Source organism: Liolophura sinensis, chromosome 1, assembly GCF_032854445.1.
Source record: "Liolophura sinensis isolate JHLJ2023 chromosome 1, CUHK_Ljap_v2, whole genome shotgun sequence".
In the NCBI taxonomy this organism is placed as follows: domain Eukaryota; kingdom Metazoa; phylum Mollusca; class Polyplacophora; order Chitonida; family Chitonidae; genus Liolophura; species Liolophura sinensis.
The window spans coordinates 28,115,475-28,139,202 of record NC_088295.1 but is presented as its reverse complement, the minus strand read 5'-3'; the positions used below and the strand labels follow the sequence as shown (position 1 = coordinate 28,139,202).

The following is a 23,728-nucleotide window of genomic DNA, read 5'->3' as shown; positions in this document are numbered from 1 at the left end:
TTGTCACTCAGGTCGTCATGCGTGAGGCTTGGAAAACTCTCCCCTGTATCACATAAGCTGAAGGAGAGATACTTGTCACTCAGGTCGTCATGTGTGAGGCTTGGAAAACTCTCCCCTGTATCACGGAAGCTTAAGGACAGATACTTGTCACTCAGGTCGTCATGCGTGAGGCTCGGAAAACTCTCCCCTGTATCACGGGAGCTTAAGGACAGATACTTGTCACTCAGGTCGTCATGCGTGAGGCTTGGAAAACTCTCCCCTGTATCAAGGGAGCTTAAGGACAGATACTTGTCACTCAGGTCATCATGTGTGAGGCTTGGAAAACTCTCCCTGTATCACGGAAGCTTAAGGACAGATACTTGTCACTCAGGTCGTCATGCGTGAGGCTTGGAAAACTCTCCCCTGTATCATGGAAGCTTAAGGACAGATACTTGTCACTCAGGTCGTCATGCGTGAGGCTTGGAAAACTCTCCCCTGTATCACGGGAGCTTAAGGACAGATACTTGTCACTCAGGTCGTCATGCGTGAGGCTCAGAAAACTCTCCCCTGTATCACGGGAGCTTAAGGACAGATACTTGTCACTCAGGTCGTCATGCGTGAGGCTTGGAAAACTCTCCCCTGTATCACGGGAGCTTAAGGACAGATACTTGTCACTCAGGTCTTCCTGTGTGAGGCTTGGAAAACTCTCCCCTGTATCACGGGAGCTTAAGGACAGATACTTGTCACTCAGGTCGTCATGTGTGAGGCTTGGAAAACTCTCCCTGTATCACATAAGCTGAAGGAGAGATACTTGTCACTCAGGTCGTCATGCGTGAGGCTTGGAAAACTCTCCCCTGTATCACGGGAGCTTAAGGACAGATACTTGTCACTCAGGTCTTCCTGTGTGAGGCTTGGAAAACTCTCCCCTGTATCACGGGAGCTTAAGGACAGATACTTGTCACTCAGGTCGTCATGTGTGAGGCTTGGAAAACTCTCCCTGTATCACATAAGCTGAAGGAGAGATACTTGTCACTCAGGTCGTCATGCGTGAGGCTCGGAAAACTCTCCCCTGTATCACGGGAGCTTAAGGACAGATACTTGTCACTCAGGTCGTCATGTGTGAGGCTTGGAAAACTCTCCCTGTATCACGGGAGCTTAAGGACAGATACTTGTCACTCAGGTCGTCATGTGTGAGGCTTGGAAAACTCTCCCCTGTATCTCGGGAGCTTAAGGACAGATACTTGTCACTCAGGTCGTCATGTGTGAGGCTTGGAAAACTCTCCCCTGTATCACATAAGCTGAAGGAGAGATACTTGTCACTCAGGTCGTCATGTGTGAGGCTCAGAAAACTCTCCCCTGTATCACGGAAGCTTAAGGACAGATACTTGTCACTCAGGTCGTCATGCGTGAGGCTTGGAAAACTCTCCCCTGTATCACGGGAGCTTAAGGACAGATACTTGTCACTCAGGTCGTCATGTGTGAGGCTTGGAAAACTCTCCCCTGTATCACATAAGCTGAAGGAGAGATACTTGTCACTCAGGTCGTCATGTGTGAGGCTTGGAAAACTCTCCCCTGTATCACGGAAGCTTAAGGACAGATACTTGTCACTCAGGTCGTCATGCGTGAGGCTCGGAAAACTCTCCCCTGTATCACGGGAGCTTAAGGACAGATACTTGTCACTCAGGTCGTCATGCGTGAGGCTCGGAAAACTCTCCCCTGTATCAAGGGAGCTTAAGGACAGATACTTGTCACTCAGGTCTTCATGTGTGAGGCTTGGAAAACTCTCCCCTGTATCACGGAAGCTTAAGGACAGATACTTGTCACTCAGGTCGTCATGCGTGAGGCTCGGAAAACTCTCCCCTGTATCACGGGAGCTTAAGGACAGATACTTGTCACTCAGGTCGTCATGCGTAAGGCTTGGAAAACTCTCCCCTGTATCACGGGAGCTTAAGGACAGATACTTGTCACTCAGGTCGTCATGCGTGAGGCTTGGAAAACTCTCCCCTGTATCACGGAAGCTTAAGGACAGATACTTGTCACTCAGGTCGTCATGCGTGAGGCTTGGAAAACTCTCCCCTGTATCACGGGAGCTTAAGGACAGATACTTGTCACTCAGGTCGTCATGCGTGAGGCTTGGAAAACTCTCCCCTGTATCACATAAGCTGAAGGAGAGATACTTGTCACTCAGGTCGTCATGTGTGAGGCTCAGAAAACTCTCCCCTGTATCACGGGAGCTTAAGGACAGATACTTGTCACTCAGGTCGTCATGCGTGAGGCTTGGAAAACTCTCCCCTGTATCACATAAGCTGAAGGAGAAATACTTGTCACTCAGGTCGTCATGTGTGAGGCTTGGAAAACTCTCCCCTGTATCACAGGAGCTTAAGGACTGATACTTGTCACTCAGGTCGTCATGCGTGAGGCTTGGAAAACTCTCCCCTGTATCACGGGAGCTTAAGGACAGATACTTGTCACTCAGGTCGTCATGCGTGAGGCTTGGAAAACTCTCCCCTGTATCACGGTAGCTTAAGGACAGATACTTGTCACTCAGGTCGTCATGCGTGAGGCTTGGAAAACTCTCCCCTGTATCACGGGAGCTTAAGGACTGATACTTGTCACTCAGGTCGTCATGCGTGAGGCTTGGAAAACTCTCCCCTGTATCACGGGAGCTTAAGGAGAGATACTTGTCACTCAGGTCGTCATGCGTGAGGCTTGGAAAACTCTCCCCTGTATCACATAAGCTGAAGGACAGATACTTGTCACTCAGGTCGTCATGCGTGAGGCTTGGAAAACTCTCCCCTGTATCACATAAGCTGAAGGAGAGATACTTGTCACTCAGGTCGTCATGTGTGAGGCTTGGAAAACTCTCCCCTGTATCACGGGAGCTTAAGGACAGATACTTGTCACTCAGGTCGTCATGTGTGAGGCTTAGAAAACTCTCCCCTGTATCACGGAAGCTTAAGGACAGATACTTGTCACTCAGGTCGTCATGCGTGAGGCTTGGAAAACTCTCCCCTGTATCACATAAGCTGAAGGAGAAATACTTGTCACTCAGGTCGTCATGTGTGAGGCTTGGAAAACTCTCCCCTGTATCACGGGAGCTTAAGGACAGATACTTGTCACTCAGGTCGTCATGCGTGAGGCTTGGAAAACTCTCCCCTGTATCACATAAGCTGAAGGAGAGATACTTGTCACTCAGGTCGTCATGTGTGAGGCTTGGAAAACTCTCCCCTGTATCACGGGAGCTTAAGGACAGATACTTGTCACTCAGGTCGTCATGTGTGAGGCTTGGAAAACTCTCCCCTGTATCACATAAGCTGAAGGAGAGATACTTGTCACTCAGGTCGTCATGTGTGAGGCTTGGAAAACTCTCCCCTGTATCACGGGAGCTTAAGGACTGATACTTGTCACTCAAGTCGTCATTGCTGAAATACATTTGTGTGCTGATTTGTTACATTTATTTATGGGACCGTTTGTGACGTTTGTGAAGAACTGTGGCTTGATAGTTTCTTCATTTTAATTCATGGATAAAAATAAAGGTGTTGTCAAGCCTGTATCCACCGGACTACTTTCATTTCACCAAGCATGAGCACCGAATTCCTGTGGCGATGTTTGTTTAGCCACCTGTTTAGCCAGGCGAAAACAATCTCCGCACCCACCCCACTATTGCAGCACCATTTTAAGTTTTGATTATCCGATGTAGAAGTGGTCAATTTCACGGTCTGGCACATAGCTGTGTCTTGATGCCTGCTGGTCGAAAAGGTCAGTGAACTACGGGATACATGTAATTATAGCAGGGATATGGAAAATTTTTCTTTTTTTCACATGGTTAGTATATCTAATGACCAGCATATCCCTGTCCTTATTTTCCCAAAAAACTGAGAGAAACGTAATTCTTGCTTTCAGAACTACTTATATCTGTCCTAAAAATGAGAAGAAATAGGGTATGAAGTAAACCATATCCACACTGCACAGTAACAGAAAGTCACCATATAGTCCAATAAAGTATGTTAGAATAAAAGCACATTATCTATATATCTAGAAGGCCTGAAAGCGTAGGCTGCTCTTTTAAAGTATCATACAAGTATTTTACTTTAAACTCGAACGCATTAAAAATGTCAAATATGTGAAGCCTTACCAGTGAGGTATATGTAAACCCTACAACCTCCAAAAACCCATCATCATGTCGTTGTTGTTCAAACCCACTGGCATTGGGGTTACCCCATGGAGTTGTCCCCCCTGCATACCTGTCAATATAAAAATACACATGTATTAAAGTGAAAGACAGCAAGTGGCTAAAGTTTATGTCCATTAAAAGACTACCATTTAAAGTATCTTAAACAGGCATTAAATATTTCTTTAGTAACCCAGTAAAAGTTTGTTGAAAATTCATCTTGTCACAGCTTCAGCGCGTCTCCATTATCGACAGCAAGGTGACGTCGCGTTTACTCTAACTCTCTAATGTCCAAGGTATATCCTGTATAATAGTCTAAGCCGTAGCTTATGGCAGATTAAGGTTGTGGACTTCAGCGATGAAGGACCAAGTGATATACAGCTTTCTCGGAAAATGGACATACTGGAAGGATTTTTCTTCCACTGCTTGAACAGTAGGCCTACTGTATCATTTATACAGTTTATGAGTAGCCTGCAGATGTACGGCCGGGGTTTTCTATGTTTAGGTCGTAGCCTCCGGAGGGGTTGTGCTGGTGATTTTGTCCCCTATTAAATATTCACAAAATTACAACAGGATTGTTGTGCAACTGGATTTATGCTCAATTCTGACACAAATGGCAATAAATCTAAGTACCACTGAGGTTGATCTAGGCATTCGACTGTTACAGGATTTTGTGCTTCAGTTTTGTAGTGGTGGCTTGTAAGATGACAGCGGTGCTGACCTAGTTACCGCTGACGTCAGAGAAAGTACCTCAGCTTAAAACGCCATTTCAACAGTTTTACTGTATTTTATAAAAGAAAACAGAAAAAAAATCCTTTACATGCGAGAAAGACAAGGGGCAAAATTTAAATTCTTCAGTTCTTATAAATTCAGAGAAAAAATATTATATCATAAGATTTAATTGATTTTATGCATTGTCCGATGAGATGCCGTCTTCTCATTCCAATAATCCTTTCGCATTTTTCACTGACTTATATTTGTTATTTAGCACCTGCATGCTAACTAAATTCTAACATGAATGACAAAAATGTCAGGGTCTACTGGGTAGATTAATGTTGTTTGGAACGAGACGGTATGCAGCTGTCTGGTATAATTTGTGATACCGTCAGTGAATATTACACGGATTGTAAATCAACTGATTTTACATCTGTGGTGGTCTGTAAATGATACAGACCTGTCCCACAACACTGTGTGAAATGGCCCTGGTGCCACATGTAAAAAAAATCGTTGTAAATGATGTCTTATGCAGTAGTTCTGTGTTATCATATGTCACTTCATGGAGTGAATGGGTAAAGGCTAGGTCAGAGCTTATGCCGCACAACCTGATAGCAACGTGTTTGGCTGGATCAAACTCTCAAGATGGTTGCCTCGATTCACACCAGTCATTTGTGTAGTGTTGTCATTTTGTTATTCATGTTATTAGGTGAAATCTCATTAAAATAATAAAGTATGATACTTTTTAGAAAGCTTGATTATCCTGCTTTCAATTGAAAATTGTTTTAGCCAAGGGCTGTCTTGTCAAGTGCTGGAGGGAAAAACATTCACCATACAAATTATAAATGCTTTCTGCTATTCACCGATTTTTTTTTTTCCATGTCTGCCAAGAAAAAATAGAGAAATAATTGCAAAGTGATTTCAATTCATTAATTTTGTTAGTTATACATGTACAATAATATTATTCATCTGTTGCTGATTGGTGTCTAACACTGCACTAAAAATGTTTTCACTTCTGTGTCTACATTTACAATACTGGCCAGGTGCATGAATGGAAGTAACCCAAGTGCCTAAGCAAACCACCACCTTCGTAAGCAACCTAAGAAACCTTCTGACTTAAAGCCACCAACAAATCATCTCAAGCCGGATTTGAACATGTGACCTCACCGTTCAAGGGTCAAGCTAGTTAGCACTTTAAGCAGCTGGGCCCAGTTGTTCGAGAGTGTATTAGCTAATACTGGTATTAAGTTGTGTTTTAAATTTAAAATTTTAGCCAATCTTCACACCCAATGCAGTTGTTTTAGTTCATATTTATTACACGTTACTGTTACACAATTACTTTTGGGCTAAGTACATAGTTAAAGACTTGACTTAAAGTCTAATCTGATATTTGGTCTTAAAACAGTTTTGAACAATTTGATCCGGGGCCATCAAGTTCCCAGTTATAGTGTTCCGTTAACATGAATTACACACAACATAATGAATGAACACTTCCATGCAAAATCAAAATTCCTATATGGGAACGTCCTCCAGCAACCTGCGGATGGTCATGGGTTTTTCCTCTCACGTTGTTATAAGTGAAATATTCTTGAGGATGGTATAAAACACCAAATAAATAAAATAAATAAATAAATAAACAAAATAAATAAATCATAATCAAGATTTATATCTTAATATACAAAATCTGGGCGCAATTATGCACTTCATCATATACCCACAAAATGAACATCTTGAAAACCCAAAACAAACTATCCTTAAATTTGAAACATAACGACTGAAAAAATATAATAAATAAGAAGTCAGAAGTCTTATTATACTGCCAATTACTAAAATACTTACTTTGGAATGTTTAAAAAGAGAAGACAGTGTAGCCTCATGTCTTGAATTTTGGAAGTGAGATCAACCCCATCACACTGAAACGAACAGGTGAAGTAACTGGTCATAAGTCTCATCAGCTGACATATGCTATATGACAAAGGCAGTTCACATACCTGCACAAGGCGGAAAGTTCTTCTGGATACTAACAAACTGTATAATATTTTATTATTATGCTGACAAAAGCTATACAGACATAAAAGGCAGCAAATCTGACATTAACAAATATGCAGTACATTTTGATTACAATATAACTGATAGAGATGATCTGAAATAATTTTAAATTTAACCCTTCGGTCAAGGGTCTCTGCATAGGAGAGTTTGTCCAGAGTTTTGTCCCTTTGGTTGATCCACCATATGTGTAGCACCTGTACCATTTGCAGCATGAGTCCCCTTTGGTTACTGCTAAAACTAGGAATTCCAGTTCTAGGAATGAAGCTGTATGGTTTTATGTAGAACTTACCTCAACCTTTATGTGCTCTGCAAAGCCTTTCCAGCTTCTCTTCAAAGGTCTCTTCCTCCAGCCTACAAACAGGCAGTCAGATAACATTATATGGGTACTGACAGCTCAAACAGGTATGTGTACAAGTTGAATATCATGCTACCGGTTTTTAATACGTGCAATCATTAAAAATTTGGCCATTCTGCTTCAATATCAATGTTTTCAGCTTCATGACGTGGATGAGATTATTGATGTCATTCACAAGACTATCACATCCACAAAACATGTTATAACAGGATCTACAAGAAGTATGACACGAGGGGTGATAAATTGACACATGGACAAAACTCCAATTCAGCACATTCATAAAATCATTTTTTTTTCACCTCAGGTGAACTTGACAACTTGATAAAATACTTACTCCTGCATAGAACATTTTTGTTCCTGAATCTACTGTTGAATTTTTCTGGATTTGCTTCTACAAATTAAGATAATAAAGAAATACTTACTTCACATGGCTATATATTATATTAAATCAAAAGACAGTACTGAACCCATGAGAATAAATGCTAGTGCAAAAATAAAAATCAAATGAATTCATTTTATGTTCATCTGGCCAATTAAATAGCAAATAAATAATTTTACAACAAAACACCTTTACAGTTCACCTCAGTCTCTGAGCTATTTAATCTCTAACTATTAAGTGTTAAATGTAATTTGTGAGAAATACTAAACCCTTGAAATGTTTAAATATATTCTAATATGAAAATTTCACCCAGCCCAGCACAGAATTTTAAGATTTACAGATTAAGGACTACATATCCTAAAAAAATCCGGGAGACCACGTCATTAGTGCAGAGAGAACACTGACTAACTAAAAATACAAATTTATGGGTATAAGAAAACATCATTTTTTCCTGTTTTACCCTGTCTTAAATGTAATTAATGCTAACCTCTGGATTCATGGAACTCCAAGGCCACGTGAGCATCAGCACCCAGACTGAAGTAGTTATTGAACACATCCAGTGGCAGCTTCTCCATTTATCACCTCTTCCTTCTCGGAAGGCTCCTCTTCCACACCTACGTTAGGTTCAACTTTTACATTCCACCTTTATAACACATGGAAACAAACATGGTCACATCACTAAGGGCACTCACAAGATCATTAAAAATTATGTACAGTTAAATAGACAGGTTCAATAACCTGAAGGGAATAAAAAACCAAAAATTATCTACAGGATCCTTTCACACTGAGCAATACAAGATTTTACCAATTTACATATTTATTATTTTTTTAAACACCAGCATAATCCTTCAAATTTCATTCTCCTGATACTTCACCATGACAAAAACACTTTTTTTTCTTCAAAAAGACTATTTTTGACAGCTAAGGAGGAAATTGCTATGTTAATCACCTGACCTTAATTTCCATTTATTGTGGAGTGATGTTACTAACATGAATCTTAATATTCCAGTCCACAAAAAAAAGGTTTTACCTGTCTAACTGCACCACTGTACCGTCTTCTACACTGCATAGTATTTTACATATTGGTTCATCTGTATAACCCTGAAAAGCCAACAACATATCTACCTTATCACAGCCACAAAAGTACAAATACCTGTATCCATCAAAAGACCACATGCTGCAATGAATGTATTAATGTACCAAAGACTTCAAATATTAAGTTTAATTTCATAGTTATCAATATCTGTATATTGACTGAAAAAGTTTCTGCTTTTTAAAATAAAATATTTTGTGTTCTTTAGACATCTTTTTTTATTAATAACTAGGAACCATGCAGACTAAGGTTATGTTCGTACAATATATTGTAACGGTTTCTTACCCCTCCCCAGTTAAGGGTGCGTGGACAGGTCATTCCCCGTGCCCAGGGGCAGAATAGGCAACAGGTGGTGGTGGTGACATCTCTAAGCTGTCGATGGTTGACAAAATCCACCCCACAGTGCCATCACCCCCACACGCTAGCACTCGTAAGTTAGGCACTTTTTTGTAGAGTTCTAGGCTGTGAATTAGGAAAAATAATACCCATGCGTAACAGCAGATGGGCACTGAGCCCTGGCAATTTTCAAAATCCACAAAGCCTTGTGCATAAATAAGTAAGTTTGCAAGTTATGATATTTTTAAGTTCCATTTGAATTTACACAAATTTGTATCTCTGATACTAAGCAATATAGTATAAATCCTCCAACCCTCCCCAAAAGTCTGAGACATATCATGTCAATTAGAAAAGACACCTGAACAGGTCCAAAGTAACTAGACAATGTTACAAGCTTCAGAAGCTCTACCACAACCTGCTAATCAGTGATGACACCATATCTGGTTGTCCACTATGTCTTAATCCACACAGATTTACCAGTCTACAGAGGATAATACATGGAAATACTTAAAAATGATATAATATGCAATAAATCAGGAATAAGTATGAAATAAAAGTACGTACCCATATCTTGGCCCTCCATGCTGAGACAAGTCAAACACTTGACGTGGATTCAGTAACCAGTGGAACTTGTGCAGGAGTTTAGCCCCTTGGTTACCACCACTCTTTGGGTTGATGAAAACAAGTAGCGGTTTGAGCCTACTCGAAGGAACAGGCTTTATTATGAATGGTTTCAGGTCCTCTTTGCTCTTCCTTTTCTTTAATGACGCTTTCTTTTTCTTTCGTAATGATGACTTGAAAGAACCCTAATACATAAATAAAACACATTTTATCATAAGATCTGTGAGCTCAGCTATCCCCGCATTCTAAACAGCTTATATAACAATGAATAATTCACAGCTTATCTCATTTATAAATCTAAATTTGTAAAACCGAAATCTGGCTCTGTATGACTCTCACACTATTGACCAATCAGACTGAATGTCTGACTCCACACAGCTCTAGCTGTTTTGTTTTTGGCTTTAAGTCAGGAGGTTTGTCAGGTAATTGGCAATTATAGCTGTTTTGTTTTTGGCTTTAAGTCAGGAGGTTTGTCAGGTAATTGGCAATTATAGCTGTTTTGTTTTTGGCTTTAAGTCAGGAGGTTTGTCAGGCAATTGGCAATTATAGGTCATTGCATGGGTTACTTCAGGTAATCCAGTCTTCTCCACCTGTAAAACTAACATCATTTAAGTGCCAAAACACTCAGCCTTCAACACCAATCACATAAATAAATACCAAAATAAGACTTTGTAGATTAATAAAACCCCATGGCTTAATAACAATAGCTAGATGTACAACCCTGACCAGATCAGTTACCATGAAATTGAAGATTTTGCCAACAAACTGCACAGACCATTGTTACAAAGTGAAAAATAAGACAAGGTGAGTGGTCAACAAGTACACGTACTGGAACTGAGTGAGTCAAATCAAGACATGTCGAAATCAAGAACAATGCAGAAGATTATGGTTTTCGTAGTGTACTGAAAAAAAAGACACAATCATTTGTCTGCCTGAATAATGTTGTGTGGCACTTCCTCAAGAAAGTATGTTTCAGTTGATCTATTCACCAGTATGGTCGTGGGTTTCCCCCTGGCTTTGCTCCGTTTCCTTCCACCATAATGCTGGCCGCCATTGTATAAGTGAAATATTCTTGAGTACGGCATAAAACACCAATCAAATAAATAAATAAATAAAATATTCACCAGTACATTTGTCTGGGTTTTTTTTTACAAAACAGACAGAAATATCTCTACATCCTACTTTAATGTGTATGTGAAAACGATGACAAACAAAACCACAGTCATATCTCTGGGTGTATGATAACCAAGAGGACCCATACATGTATATCATCAAATTCTAATTAAATCAACTTTAATTGAGTCAAACTTAAAAATCCAATTTCTGATTAAAATTATTTTGGTCATAGCGTAAGTTTCATAATGAGTTTCTAAGATTTGATTCATCTGGTACAAAATAACAGCCAAATTCCTCTTTTTTTTTTTTTGAGTGTGTGAAGACACACTGTTCTTAACTGATTTACATGTACATAAGAAACTGAGGCGTTTTAAAATACTGTTAACATTTCTAGGCAGCAAACCATCTGGCCTCCCAAGAGCAGATGAACATTCTCTGGCAACTTCAGATCCAGCAATTCAGTTCTGGCCTTCAACCAAGGGCCTCAATTTAACAGAAAGATTTACGGCTTTTTTTTTCAGTCAGCTTGAGATTGAGAAGGGTTATAGCTTAATGCTCCAGGAAATACATTCGACTGACTGTGGAGGCCAGCAAACCTTGATGAATACCTTCAGCCAACGGTAACGATGCTGCCTTTACCAACGTCTCTCACAATCTGTCAGGTAATTTGATTTCTGGTTACCACCTATCAGTAACAAAAGCCCAGTCTGTGTGATATGTTGTCGTGGTTGGCTGGTGGCCTGACCCTGGTCATCTAGACCTGTACCATGACACCAATAAACTCCTGACCCCTCCCACCACAGCACTTTTCACCGCCAAAAACAAATCAGATGAAATAATTGCTCGCTGTAGGCTATTATGTTCAAATTTGAGATGCTGGATGGCCTCATCTAGCCTTTACCATTTTCGTATGTGCCAGACATTACACTTTGTGCTCCAATGCTGGTAGTGATCCGGGAAGACATTGGGTGATGTCTGAAATATTACCCCAGAGGAATTTGCCCCGCAGGCTGCTAACTGTATTCTTAATCAGCCAATTAACGGGCCAAAGCCCACTGCCCAAAACACACGGCCCTTCCCCGTTTGGCTAGTTTGAGGTCATCTGTTGTTCTACAGCTGTCATACACAACCTCTGTTTCACCAGAATCTAAATACATGTGTTTTTAACCTTTATCACAATGCTAGGATTATTTATGGAACTCCTTACTGGCCAAAAAATCCCATTAACCCAGTAAATAAAAGGACTGAGTCTTTAAATTCTCACAGCCATAAAAACAAGATATTACAAGAGTGATGTCACAGTATTGCCTTTGAAGAGAGCATCAAACATGGCGAAACAAACCAAAATTGCACTTTCACAAACGATGTACTTATCAAGGTGAGCACTCCAACAGTTTTTACTGATGACCAAGTGCACAAATATTTTAATATCTATGTCTCATTGTACTGAATGCCAGCAAACTGAAAAAAAAGGAAAAAAAAACCCACTGAAAATGAAAAAAGCCAATAAAAAAAAGAAAAGAAAACCCAAATGTCCCAAATATTGTTTGCTTAATTTTTTGCCTCACGGTCGTATCTAATTGGTCATTACATGTAAAATAGTTTGTACATCAGTCAAGATACTAAATAAATAAATTCTATCGATGGAAGCATCCGCATGTATTTCCGGGTTTAAAATAAGACATTATCATCATAAATGTTACCTTTTTTGGTAATTTGATCAGCCAAGATGGTGGTACAATAATCCTGGCATGCACTCCCAGAGTGCACTGCTCTTCAATCTGCTGCATCATGAAGCAGCTGGTTTTGTTGTGATAGGCAGTCTTACACCAAGAACAACTGATTGCAATAATCTCCTGCAAAACAAACACAGGCAGTGGTAATATGTTCAGTTTTGATATCTATAGGTTATATAATGACTGAATATCGGCTGATGTGGATGAGTTCCATTTTTGCATGGTGCCAAAGCATGAACAAGCTGGTGAGTCCACATTAACCAGTATAACCATTTATTGTACACCAAATATTACACACTTTAATTAGGGAGCAAAATATAGTGAGCTTTAATTGGCAAAAGTGAACCTTCAACACAGAAATGTAAGGTACTGTAATTCTTCAACCTTTTCCCATGTTTGCCAGGTGTTTTTGTTGTGTGCAAAAACTATCATATTTGACCAACCTTCGGACACAAATCTATAGCTGGATTTGAACATGTGACCCACTGGTCACAGGAAATCCATCATCTGAGTGAAATGATGGAACAAATGCTTGACAGGGTTTCCTGTGATATTGCCATATCATTGCCATAGTATTTTAGCCACATCATGGCACAATCACATATTGACTATGTACCGGTGTACATGCACTTGTAAATTCACTGGCTGATATCTCACAGTTGTGGTTTGGCTGGGTATCATCAGAAGTGTCACTAAGATGCACCAGTGGCTTTTTTCGGCCAGCCAAAAAACATGTAACTAAGTAATTCTCATTCCCAATGCACCTTGAAAAATAATTGATCTTGCAGAATAATGCTTGAGAAGCCACTCCTAACGCAGAAGTTTCTACAGCCTTACTGCAGGCAGGGCTGTTCATATTTAGCCTTGGCAATTAGGCATAGCTGTGAGCAGATTCTGTTTAAATATGCTAGAAATTATGTTCATCAACTAAAAAAAAAAAAGCTTGTAAAGGTAGCTGCATGCATGCCTCCTATTTGTTCCTATAGCTATCCCACTCTTGTCAATAGTGAATTAGTTCTATTCAATTAAGCCTTGGCTATATCTGTTATAACAATAATCATCCTGTGGCAGTCCCAAGAGGGTTCATCTGGTGTGAAATTCTGTGCCTGAAGTGAAAACTAATAACTGTGTGTGTGATTAAGTCCTCTGCTGCAGAGAGCTACACTGGATATGACAGTGCCCTTCTCACTGGTGGTACCCTGCCAGCCAAGGCCAGACCAGGTCATGGGGGTGATATCCGCCATGTCGCACCCATCAACAGACCTCCAGACATCTTGCTCCTGTGGAGCGGAACCCTAACAATGGGAAGATTCTCTCGAGAACTGCTAACGACATTCAAAGAGGCAGATCCATTCAGAAGGTTTCGGGTAAATAAAGAACAAGAAAATTGTCTGATAAAATCGCCGCGAGAAACGTTGGGATGTAGAGGGAGAGTGGTTACTGCCCTGGCCCGCTATTTCTCCCTAGCTCACCAACTTACGTGGTCGATGTGAACCCAACGGTGAACAGACGGTCTCATTGGTCACTCTGACCAAGCAACACCACAAAGTTTAAAAGGGTTTTCTCATCTTTCTATCTCATCCCAGTCCACAGGGAGTTCAACGGTCTGAGCGAACAGTTACATTCACCTTTATTGATGCATGTACGTGTGAGCCATGTACTTTAAAAGCCTGCAGCTTAATTTGTATTGTAGATGGATTGAATTTGAACAATTTCCGCTGCTAGAAGCACAGATGGTTTGGGACATTCATATCATCAAATCTCTTGAGTTAATATTGCTCTGGTGTATTCCTCGTATCCAGTTCTCTAAGACAGACTTTCTAAAATAGGTTAGGTTTAAACTTAATCAAGCCGTATATTGCGATTTCCACCATCTCTTAATATTCACTGAAAAGCAAAGTCTGTATGTACATGTAAGGTAGGAATAAATAAATGCTCACTTACCTTTGTTTGAAAAGAAAATCTTTGCTGAAATGACTGCAAAAAATCCAATAATACAGGTTAAATAATACAAGTCAAAACATATAGGGGGCACTAGTGATGACCCAGGAGCCTCTCACCAATGCTGTCGCTGTCAGTTCAAGTCCAGCTCGTGCTGGCTTCCTCTTCAGCCGTACGTGGGAAGGTCCTACAGCAACCTGCGGATGGTTGTGGGTTTCCCCCAGGCTGTGCCCGTTTTCTTTCCACCATAATGGTGGTATAAGTGAAACATTCTTGAGTACTGCACAAAACACCAATCAAATACATAAATAAATAAATCAAAACATAAAAGTTAAAAAAATTCTTTTTTTTCTCTCAAATGTATATTTTTCGTTCAGAATATTTATTCACGTTTGAGTATATGGAACTTTCATTTTTTTCTTGCTTATGTAATACATGAATACTTAAAATATGATTCAATAAATTTATTATGCTCTTTCTATTAAAAAAATAACATGTAAAATCTTAGTATTCCATTAGGGTACAAAGAGCCAGAGACAGAACCTTGATACAGTGTGAAGAAAAAATATATAGTTTGGAGCACAATGAGGGCTAAGCTTCAAATGTATATTAATATCCACTGCGCACACATCAACAGCTTGAAAATACAGCCGAAAATATTACAAAAGATCTTACACAAAGAAGGCTTGCAAGCATAAGTTCTAAATGAATCAGCAAATAGATAAGGTATGATGGTCAAATAAGCCTACAATTACCTTCCCACATTGTTTACACTTTCCTTCTTGTCTTCTTCTATGAACCCAGTGATGTCTCATGTACGTTTGCTGTCAAAGGAAATATACACAAACACGAATGATGGTACATATAAATTCAGCAGCCACGATAAAAGCCATGTATGACTTGACAATAAAACCAGTCCTGAAAAGCACGTCTGCATACATGTCTACATATTGTCTTCTCTGTGAATTTATTGCGTGTAACACCAAAGGCAGCTTCTGTAATTCATATTGATCAATGGTTTCCAGTTTTAATTGTTTTGTACCAATCATTATATGCTTTCAGACTGGCTGTAAACAACACAGTCTAAGCCTGACATGATAAAAGATTTGCATATTTCAACAACTGAATAGGCAAGTCTTCTCTGAAGAAATAACTTCAATTCTTCCATTATACATATACCTAAATATTTTTTTTTCCATAAAAAGTCCTCAAATGTTCCCTAGAACTTCCATCCTTTAAAAGACCTGTCAAACTGGACTATGGCAATGCTTATAGCAGAATCTCAATTTACTAACAAACTTGAAAGTTGACCAAAGAGCTGTATTTCCCTTATTTTGGGTTGGGCTATCACTTGAAATACAAACCTAATAACTGCTAGCAAGGACTGCAACCATGTAATTTTGTCATACACATAGTTTTCTTGTGGAACAAGATTATACAACTATTACGCTACAAATTACCAATCCACCTCTTTGTGCACGTGTGCAAGAACCGAAAGGTGTGGATGATAATATTTGCTGACATGTCACAATGAAAATCATCAAATATGTTAATCCAGGAAGAGACATGGTATTGTAAACTAAATACTGTAACTATGCAGCCTTTGTACAAAAAAAAAAGCAAGCGTATGTTCAAATTGTGTGAAATCTGGTAAACATGAAGAAAATAAATCAATGTTCTCAGTGTGAAGAGTGAGAACCATGTTTTATTTTTCTTTTACATAATTAGTTGTAAATTCAATGCTTTCAACGTAAATCGGGGCAGAAATATCTCACACATGCATGTAAATATTTGCCTTTATGCCCACATGTATGTGTGGTTGTTGTTACATACTCAATATAGTGTACTCTGACTAAGGATGCTTTCAAATCCATGACTGTCTGAAAGTGGCAAGAAACGTGGAGTAGTTGAGGGACGGGTCTCAGGGGTGTACTACACTGGCATGATGGATTTTACTCCAGCCGAGGTCAACATGGGACAAGTCTACTGCTCACTTACACGAGAAAATGCCCATGTATATTTAATCTCTGATGGCTTACAGATATGCCATAATGCCAGAGCTACAAGGCAAGAATGCGATCAGGTTTATTTCCCCATGGAGGTATCGGCACGACGGGACAAACACGTGCCAAACCAACATCCAACCACATCACCAAACCAAGGCTTTATTGCTTCCAAACAAGCAGGCATTTGTTACAAAAGCAGCAAACACACTGGTTTTCTTATTAGCATAATTCACATCAGTCGAGCGGATCCAGCTCTAAAACACAGCAAATATAGCAGTCTGAAACATTTATCATTTCCCTGATGTTCTTGATGGCAAATTAGGTCAGGATTATGAAAAAGAACCAGTACATGAAATTTACAGTAGAGACCTGAATGATATTAAGATTTTTGTAAAGTAAAAATCAATTCCCAATTTTACACTATCGTAATTCCTCAATCTTTTCGCATATGAAAGAGCAAGTTTCAGTGAAATTTTTACACACTTTTAATTTGATACTGAGGACATTGGTTGGATTGGCCAACTTTGGGGCCAAAAACGTATAATTTTATTAGTCTCCACAGAATAATGCCATCAGAATATTCTTGAATAAACAACCTTGCACACAGGTGAAAAGGTTGAATAATTACAGTAAGCACATCCATGTACACATATGTGTACAATGTACCAGCAAATCTAGTCTTGAGGGAAATGCACAATTGCTGAATTTGTCATGAAGGTTATTTATGTGTTTAGATGATCATTTTTCTTTGTGTCAATAAGTTATCATTTTTGCTTTTTTGCAGGGGGGAGGGGGGAGAGGGAATGTAAGGATAAATATAAAAATTGGAAAATTAAGAACTGCCACACCGGAAATGAAATTGGTCCAATAGCAGACCAGACTGTACTTCATGGTCTTCTCGATGCTTCCAAGTCTCACACGGTCAACTGTGAAACTGGGTAGTTTATGTCCAGAAAGACTTCTACCTGATCAAATCCAATTCGATGTTTGAAGCAGCTTTTCAGCCTGAATGACTTCCTTGAGTCTCAGGCTGCCGTTTAGATTCTTGGATAGAGTCTGGAGTTTCTTTACTACACAAAGGTATTATATTCTGTGCCAGGAAACTTCAGATCCTTCCTCCAGGCATACATAGCCTGTTTAATTAAACCTGAAGTAACAGGAAACCTTAGTAAACCAAGTATATTGTACTTTCCCTAGGAGTAAGGGTTAACGCCACAATTGTAGATTTAAGAACCAATTAAATGTACTCAATCACAGACGTTTCAATCAAAATAATTTCCCCAAAATAATGATTGGCGTGTGTGTACTTTCATTTTGCCTTGGTATGTGTCCACCTGTGTTTTCAATGTACGCATGTGTGTACTACACTGATCCTTCAGCCCCACCAGGCAATGTGGTGTACAGCTTTCTAAATGCAAAAGAAGGTGTCTACATAAATATATGCTTAGTAAAAACACCACCATGTTGTAGAAGCAATATCACTGGTTAAAATAGGCAGCCGTTGTTTAATAAAGAAAGAATCTGAGTGAGTGAGTGAGTGAGTGGGTGCTTGGGGTTTAACGTCGTACTAAACAATTTTTGAGTCATATGACGACGAAAGAAACCTTAGGGTGTATGTAATGTGCCTCCTTGTCACAGGACAGATTTCCACCGCTCTTTTATCTAGTGCTGCTTCACTGAGACGACTTACCGAAGGCAAGTAAGCCACCCTACCCGAGCCATTATACTGATACTGGTCAACCAGTCGTTGCCCTTCATGGAAAGAATTTGAAGTCATTCATTTCAGATTCCGCTGACTTAACAACAACATATGAATGTTTTTATATGTAATGAAATAAAACATAATTGTGATCGAAAACACTGATTTTAGCTAAAACAACATCGTTCATATTCATAGAAATAACACTTTTAAATGAAATTTCAAAAATCTAAACATCTTTCCCCATTGAGATCCTTTTTCAACAGGCTTCTTGGCCAGTGGTAGGTGCATCAGTGCCCAAGTTTAGAAGCTCTAAGTGAAGAAGTTCTACAGATATACACAATGCAGAGCTTTTTCATTACAATATGAAAAACTAGTCGCAAAAACGGGCATAGCTCATTTTCGAAAGCCTTGAGGACCAGTGTTAGGTACATAAACACCTTACGCTTCACAGCTCTATTCTTAAAGTGAACTGGTTATGTAGATAAAGTTCATGGACAATGCCAGGCCATAATACATCATAAACTACGGGTGTATAAAAAAATTATGCTGGCAACAATGAAAATGTCCAGTTGTTTTATTTTCAAGCACCATTCTATTGGATCAAAGAAATCAAGCTCCCTGTCATTAGCCAGCACATATCGGCACGTTTGATATGAAGTGTGTGTTGGCATTTGTATCTTTTTGTCTACAAGTAGCTAACATATCTACATGTACCTGCATGTGGCCTCCACGTAGCATGTCAGGTTTGCTCTCAGAGACCACCTAAGTGGGTTATCTCCACTGTTCATATCAGTATTTTTTGTACACTACTAAATGTCACAGCTGTTCATTTATCGTGAAATGTTCCTTCAATGGAATAATCATCATGTAACTGACATATGGCCTTTAAATCACTGAACACGATCATTGTTATATCTATGGAATCGTCTGTGGTCTTTCTGCCAGTCTAGTTAACTGCTATGTCATACATATTTATGGCAGTGCAAACGTAAAATATCCTAGCTTATATCTTTAGCTCTTCACTGTATACTCATATCTCATATAATTGGCAATTTGTTCTGCTTTTCAGTTCCATCAATCTCCTCATTAACAGATGGGCTAATCTTTCCTTATCCTGTCATCGGTTCTGCGTTTTTTTACTTCACAAGTTCTGGGAAAGTTTCCACATGGTACCTAGGTCAGAGGTTTGTTACGAAAACTCTACGGATTCAGTGCCCAGAGGGCACATCAAGCCATGGACTGAGTCAGCTCCACCATGTGTGTAATACACTGGAGAGAAGGGGTGGGGGGTGGGGGGGGGGAAGCATAAATAATAGATGTACCAATAGGGAGTTCAGCGGTAGGTGCAATACTCCACTCACTTTAGCGGAAAAACACTCATGTATATTTAATCTGCGCAGTTGAACACTGATGGTAATGTTGTACTTGGAAGGCATGGTGGTGATCCGGTCAGTTCCCAGCAGGCCCTGTTTCATGGCCACACACACAAAGGCCTGCGTGTTATGTACACCAGCCTAGCCCAGCCACTATTAATGATTTACTCCGAGGACACAGCTTTATGACTTGTACAAAAATGTCAGGTTTTTGACCCTATGTAATCAAGATCCCAAGAGTCTGCCCTATTTGCCTGATGGCTATTGCCAATGTACATGTTTCTTGGCTGTGGAGAACTGATCTGATATCATTACATACATGTATGCATGAATATATACATATATATATATATATATATATATATATATATATATATATATATGTGTGTGTGTGTGTGTGTATACACATACTCATCAGGCACATTCTCCAGTCTTCAGTTATCAATTCCGCATGATTAGATATTCGGCCCATAACGTCATCTACACATCAAAGATAACTCTTATCATATTTCTCATTAGCTAAAACATTCATGAAATATTCTCTTTAATAGTGGAAGTTATCAGGTGGGTCATGCCAGGTTTAATATGCTCATTCATTTAGGATGGCCATAAACGCAAGATGTTCCCATGTGAAGAATGAGACATGGTTTCCTGGCCAGAGGCCTTTCACGTGATCAAAAAGGACAATCCACTTAAACATTACAATAATTCATGATACTGTTTATGTTCCCTTTGGAATGCTTAAAAGGTTATAATGATTAGCGGGAAAGTTTATGCCTACCTTGGGAGGCAAAACACGACTTAAGCAGAGAGGTAATACAAAGCTAGAAGCTCAATATAATATACGAACCCAATCGGGAGACCAAGTCAACAGTGATAAACACTGAACATACACATAAACTTAGTTCCTTCAGCAATAAACAGGACTGTCATCATATAAGTAAAATAGTCTTGAGAGCTAGTGGCTTATAACACCGATCCAATAAAGGAAAAAATCTGTCAATAAAGCTATGGTAAAAGTGGCTATGTGTAGTACCTGTACCGTAATTAAGAGCATTCTGGTTTTTAGTCCACAACATTTCTAACAACAATTGTAAACCATACAGACATGCCTTGACTGTGCAATAAAATGAGGCACCAGTAAAATGAGGTCTAAATACCAAGATACACTCTGAGATAATTATTTACCTCTTAACCCGGTTGTCATTTTATGTAAGAATATTTCACTTACAAGATAGCGGTTAGGTTTATTGGGGGGAGGGGGGAGGGGGAGGGGGAGGGGGAGGGAGGAAAACAGATAAAGCCAAGACAAACACACTGCCCTTTCTCTGACAGTTAACTGAGAAACCTCAAGGCTTATCTGAAATCGTAAACCAACCTAACAGGAGCTGAATTTGGGAATAAACCTAATGGGGAGATCTTAATTGATACCTAAACATAAGAGTTTTAAGCCTCCTTTCCTTTCTTGTCTTACGTCACACTTTTTCGGCATGTGTACTCAGACAGCCGTGATATTACACACAAGCATTACAATGTTTTTTTTACTTGTTTCTGAGGGGATTTAGAAGGAAGAAAGCCTCATGTGTCAAGTAGCAAGGGCGAGCTTGCCATGCTTGTGTCAAGTAGCAAAGGCAAGCTTGCCATGCTTGTGTCAAGTAGCAAAGGCCAGCTTGCCATGCTTGTGTCAAGTAGCAAAGGCAAGCTTGCCATGCTTGTGTCCAGTAGCAAAGGCCAGCTTGCCATGCTTGCGTCAAGTAGCAAAGGCCAGCTTGCCATGTTTGTGTCAAGTAGCAAAGGCCAGCTTGCCATGCTTGTGTCAAGTAGCAAAGGCCAGCTTGCTATGTTTGTGTCATGTAGCAACCGCGAGCTTGCCATTCTTGTGTCAAGTAGCAAAGGCGAGCTTGCCATGCTTGTGTCAAATGAACCAATGGGGGCCTCTCAGATAATTAGTCTTACCAAAGTGTGATGATCGGGACTTCAGCAATTGACAATTCCTCTTCTGTACTATGCAAAATTTACTTGGTTGGGGTTTTAAGCCAACCATCTGCAGACTGTTGGCAGACAAAATGTTTTTAAGTGCAACAATAAAGGAATTCGTGTTGTATAACAAGTTGATTAGCCAACTGGAAATAGTTTATCCTAGCACTGTGTATTAGATCTATATGTAAATGGTTGTATTGTACAAAGAACAAGCATCCTTACAAAGACTGCAATGGAGTGACAAGGATATGTAAATGTGCTGTGTCATACATGCATAACAATAAGCACAGGCTGCATGATTACCTCTCTGTAGTTCCGCACACCAGCCTCTCTGAAGGTCGGTTTACATCTCATGTTTTTCTGCAAAAACGCAATAAGAGATAAGCATTCTGTGAGTAATATGTTGTATTGATACATATCTGCTGTTGGTCACGTTATAGTTTTCACTGACAGTAACTGACAAGAATGGAGCTCATTTATATCTATCATGACCACAGACAAGAGAGCTTACTGTGCTCTAACAAACAAGAATGCCTGGAAAAATGTCTTGATATACAAGTGCAACATGTATACAATATAAATAAGTCCTATCGTAACAGGTCCATAAATCAACAAAACTTTCTCATGGTAACCACAGAATTATATACAGTTTTCATTTTAAAAGTTTAATTTGCAACACTTCTTAACTTTCATGACACCTCTTGATTCCCATGCCTTTCATAACAGAACAAAATTTTTAAACACTAAACTTTTGATCATTTGAAGATTTTTTTGAATAATTCAATATGAAACTAGACTTAAGGTTTTTTTTAACCAGAAGTGGTGGAAAAAGCCTGAGAACAATTTTAAACATCAGAGCCAGATCTTTACAATTGTTAAGATGAAGCATTGATTAGACATAAATAATGCACTTTCATTGTTTTTGATGAAACCATTAAACCTTATAGGATCATGTATACTGGCAACAACTATAGCCTATCTCATTCAAAAATCATATGTTTCTTCGGATTTTTGTCTCTATGTACAGTTAAAAAGAAAACATTTCATGGAGAAAATAACAATCTAGTTCACATTTTAAACGGTGTTTCACAATAATACCTATTGCTTGATCCATATCCATAGAGACAGGCACTTAGTTTCAGCAGTATGCATAAAGCACCTTTTTCATATTGTCATTTATTGTTTACACGCTTTATTTGTCTGCTCTAGAACTGATAATCTGGGTTAACAACACACTGTCTTTCTGTTCATTAGCACCAACTTATTTACCCATGGTTACAGAAATACATCAATACTGTCACATCAATTGGTGCTACACAAAGTGGTGGCACATCAGAGTGTGCATGTCTGAAGAGAACACAATGACTGCTCTTTGTGCTATGCCTGTACCTTCACTTCAGTTTTCATTATGCTACTTTAATGTTACCTAAACCAGTTGTTTTATGTTTATTGCAATAAAGTTATTTGAAATAGTGATGTGATGTAACACAATTTGATGAAACAGATCAATGGGCAACTTCAAATACACCAAGCGTCAAACACAATGAGTCACAGAATAATCAAGTTTTGGGTCACCACACAGATAAGTACCTTGCTTGCAAAATGTTTAAATGAACAAACAGTCTAAAGCTTTTTACTCTGTTCTTGATCACAATCACTTATGAAAATAAAGTAGCTTGTGAACAAAAAAGTTACATGAACATCTAAGCAAAAATATTTGTTCTGTTCCTGACCATGATCAGCTATGAATATAAATCAACAGACTCACAGGAGAATAAAAACATAAACAACCCAACTAAGGCATTTTCTTCTGTTCATGATTATGATTGTTTGATTTGAGTTTAATGTCTTTTTGATTATGCTCAGCTATAAATATATATAAGTATCTTGTTCACAAAAAATCTAAATGAACAACCAAGCTAAATTAAGGCACTTTTCTAATTTCCTGGCCATGAAAAACTACCACTTTAAAGTACCTTGTTCAGAAAAACTATAACAACCAAGCTGGATTCTTTTGTTATTTCCCTGATCACTGATGAAAATGAAGTAGCTTGTTCATGTAAAGCCTAAATGAACAGCCAATTTAAGCTGATCGAAGAATTTTAATCTATACACAGTACGATTTCACAAAAAATAAATGTACTGGTTATGAGAATAATAAATAACCAAACTGATAC

General features: G+C 39.1%; 1 protein-coding gene across 1 annotated transcript in view; it reads right to left on the bottom strand.

The window, feature by feature from the left end:
- LOC135482032 (diacylglycerol kinase zeta-like) overlaps positions 1-23,728 on the bottom strand; it is a 91,429-nt gene that overhangs the window by 24,533 nt on the left and 43,168 nt on the right. Inside the window, 17 exon segments of the mRNA XM_064761853.1 lie at positions 4,115-4,223; positions 6,704-6,777; positions 7,203-7,249; positions 7,252-7,264; positions 7,603-7,620; positions 7,622-7,659; positions 8,135-8,225; positions 8,227-8,290; positions 8,678-8,748; positions 9,026-9,046; positions 9,048-9,080; positions 9,082-9,202; positions 9,641-9,882; positions 12,517-12,669; positions 14,494-14,526; positions 15,246-15,314; positions 21,855-21,911. Of these exon segments, the coding sequence (XP_064617923.1) occupies positions 4,115-4,223; positions 6,704-6,777; positions 7,203-7,249; positions 7,252-7,264; positions 7,603-7,620; positions 7,622-7,659; positions 8,135-8,225; positions 8,227-8,290; positions 8,678-8,748; positions 9,026-9,046; positions 9,048-9,080; positions 9,082-9,202; positions 9,641-9,882; positions 12,517-12,669; positions 14,494-14,526; positions 15,246-15,314; positions 21,855-21,911 (1,254 nt within the window).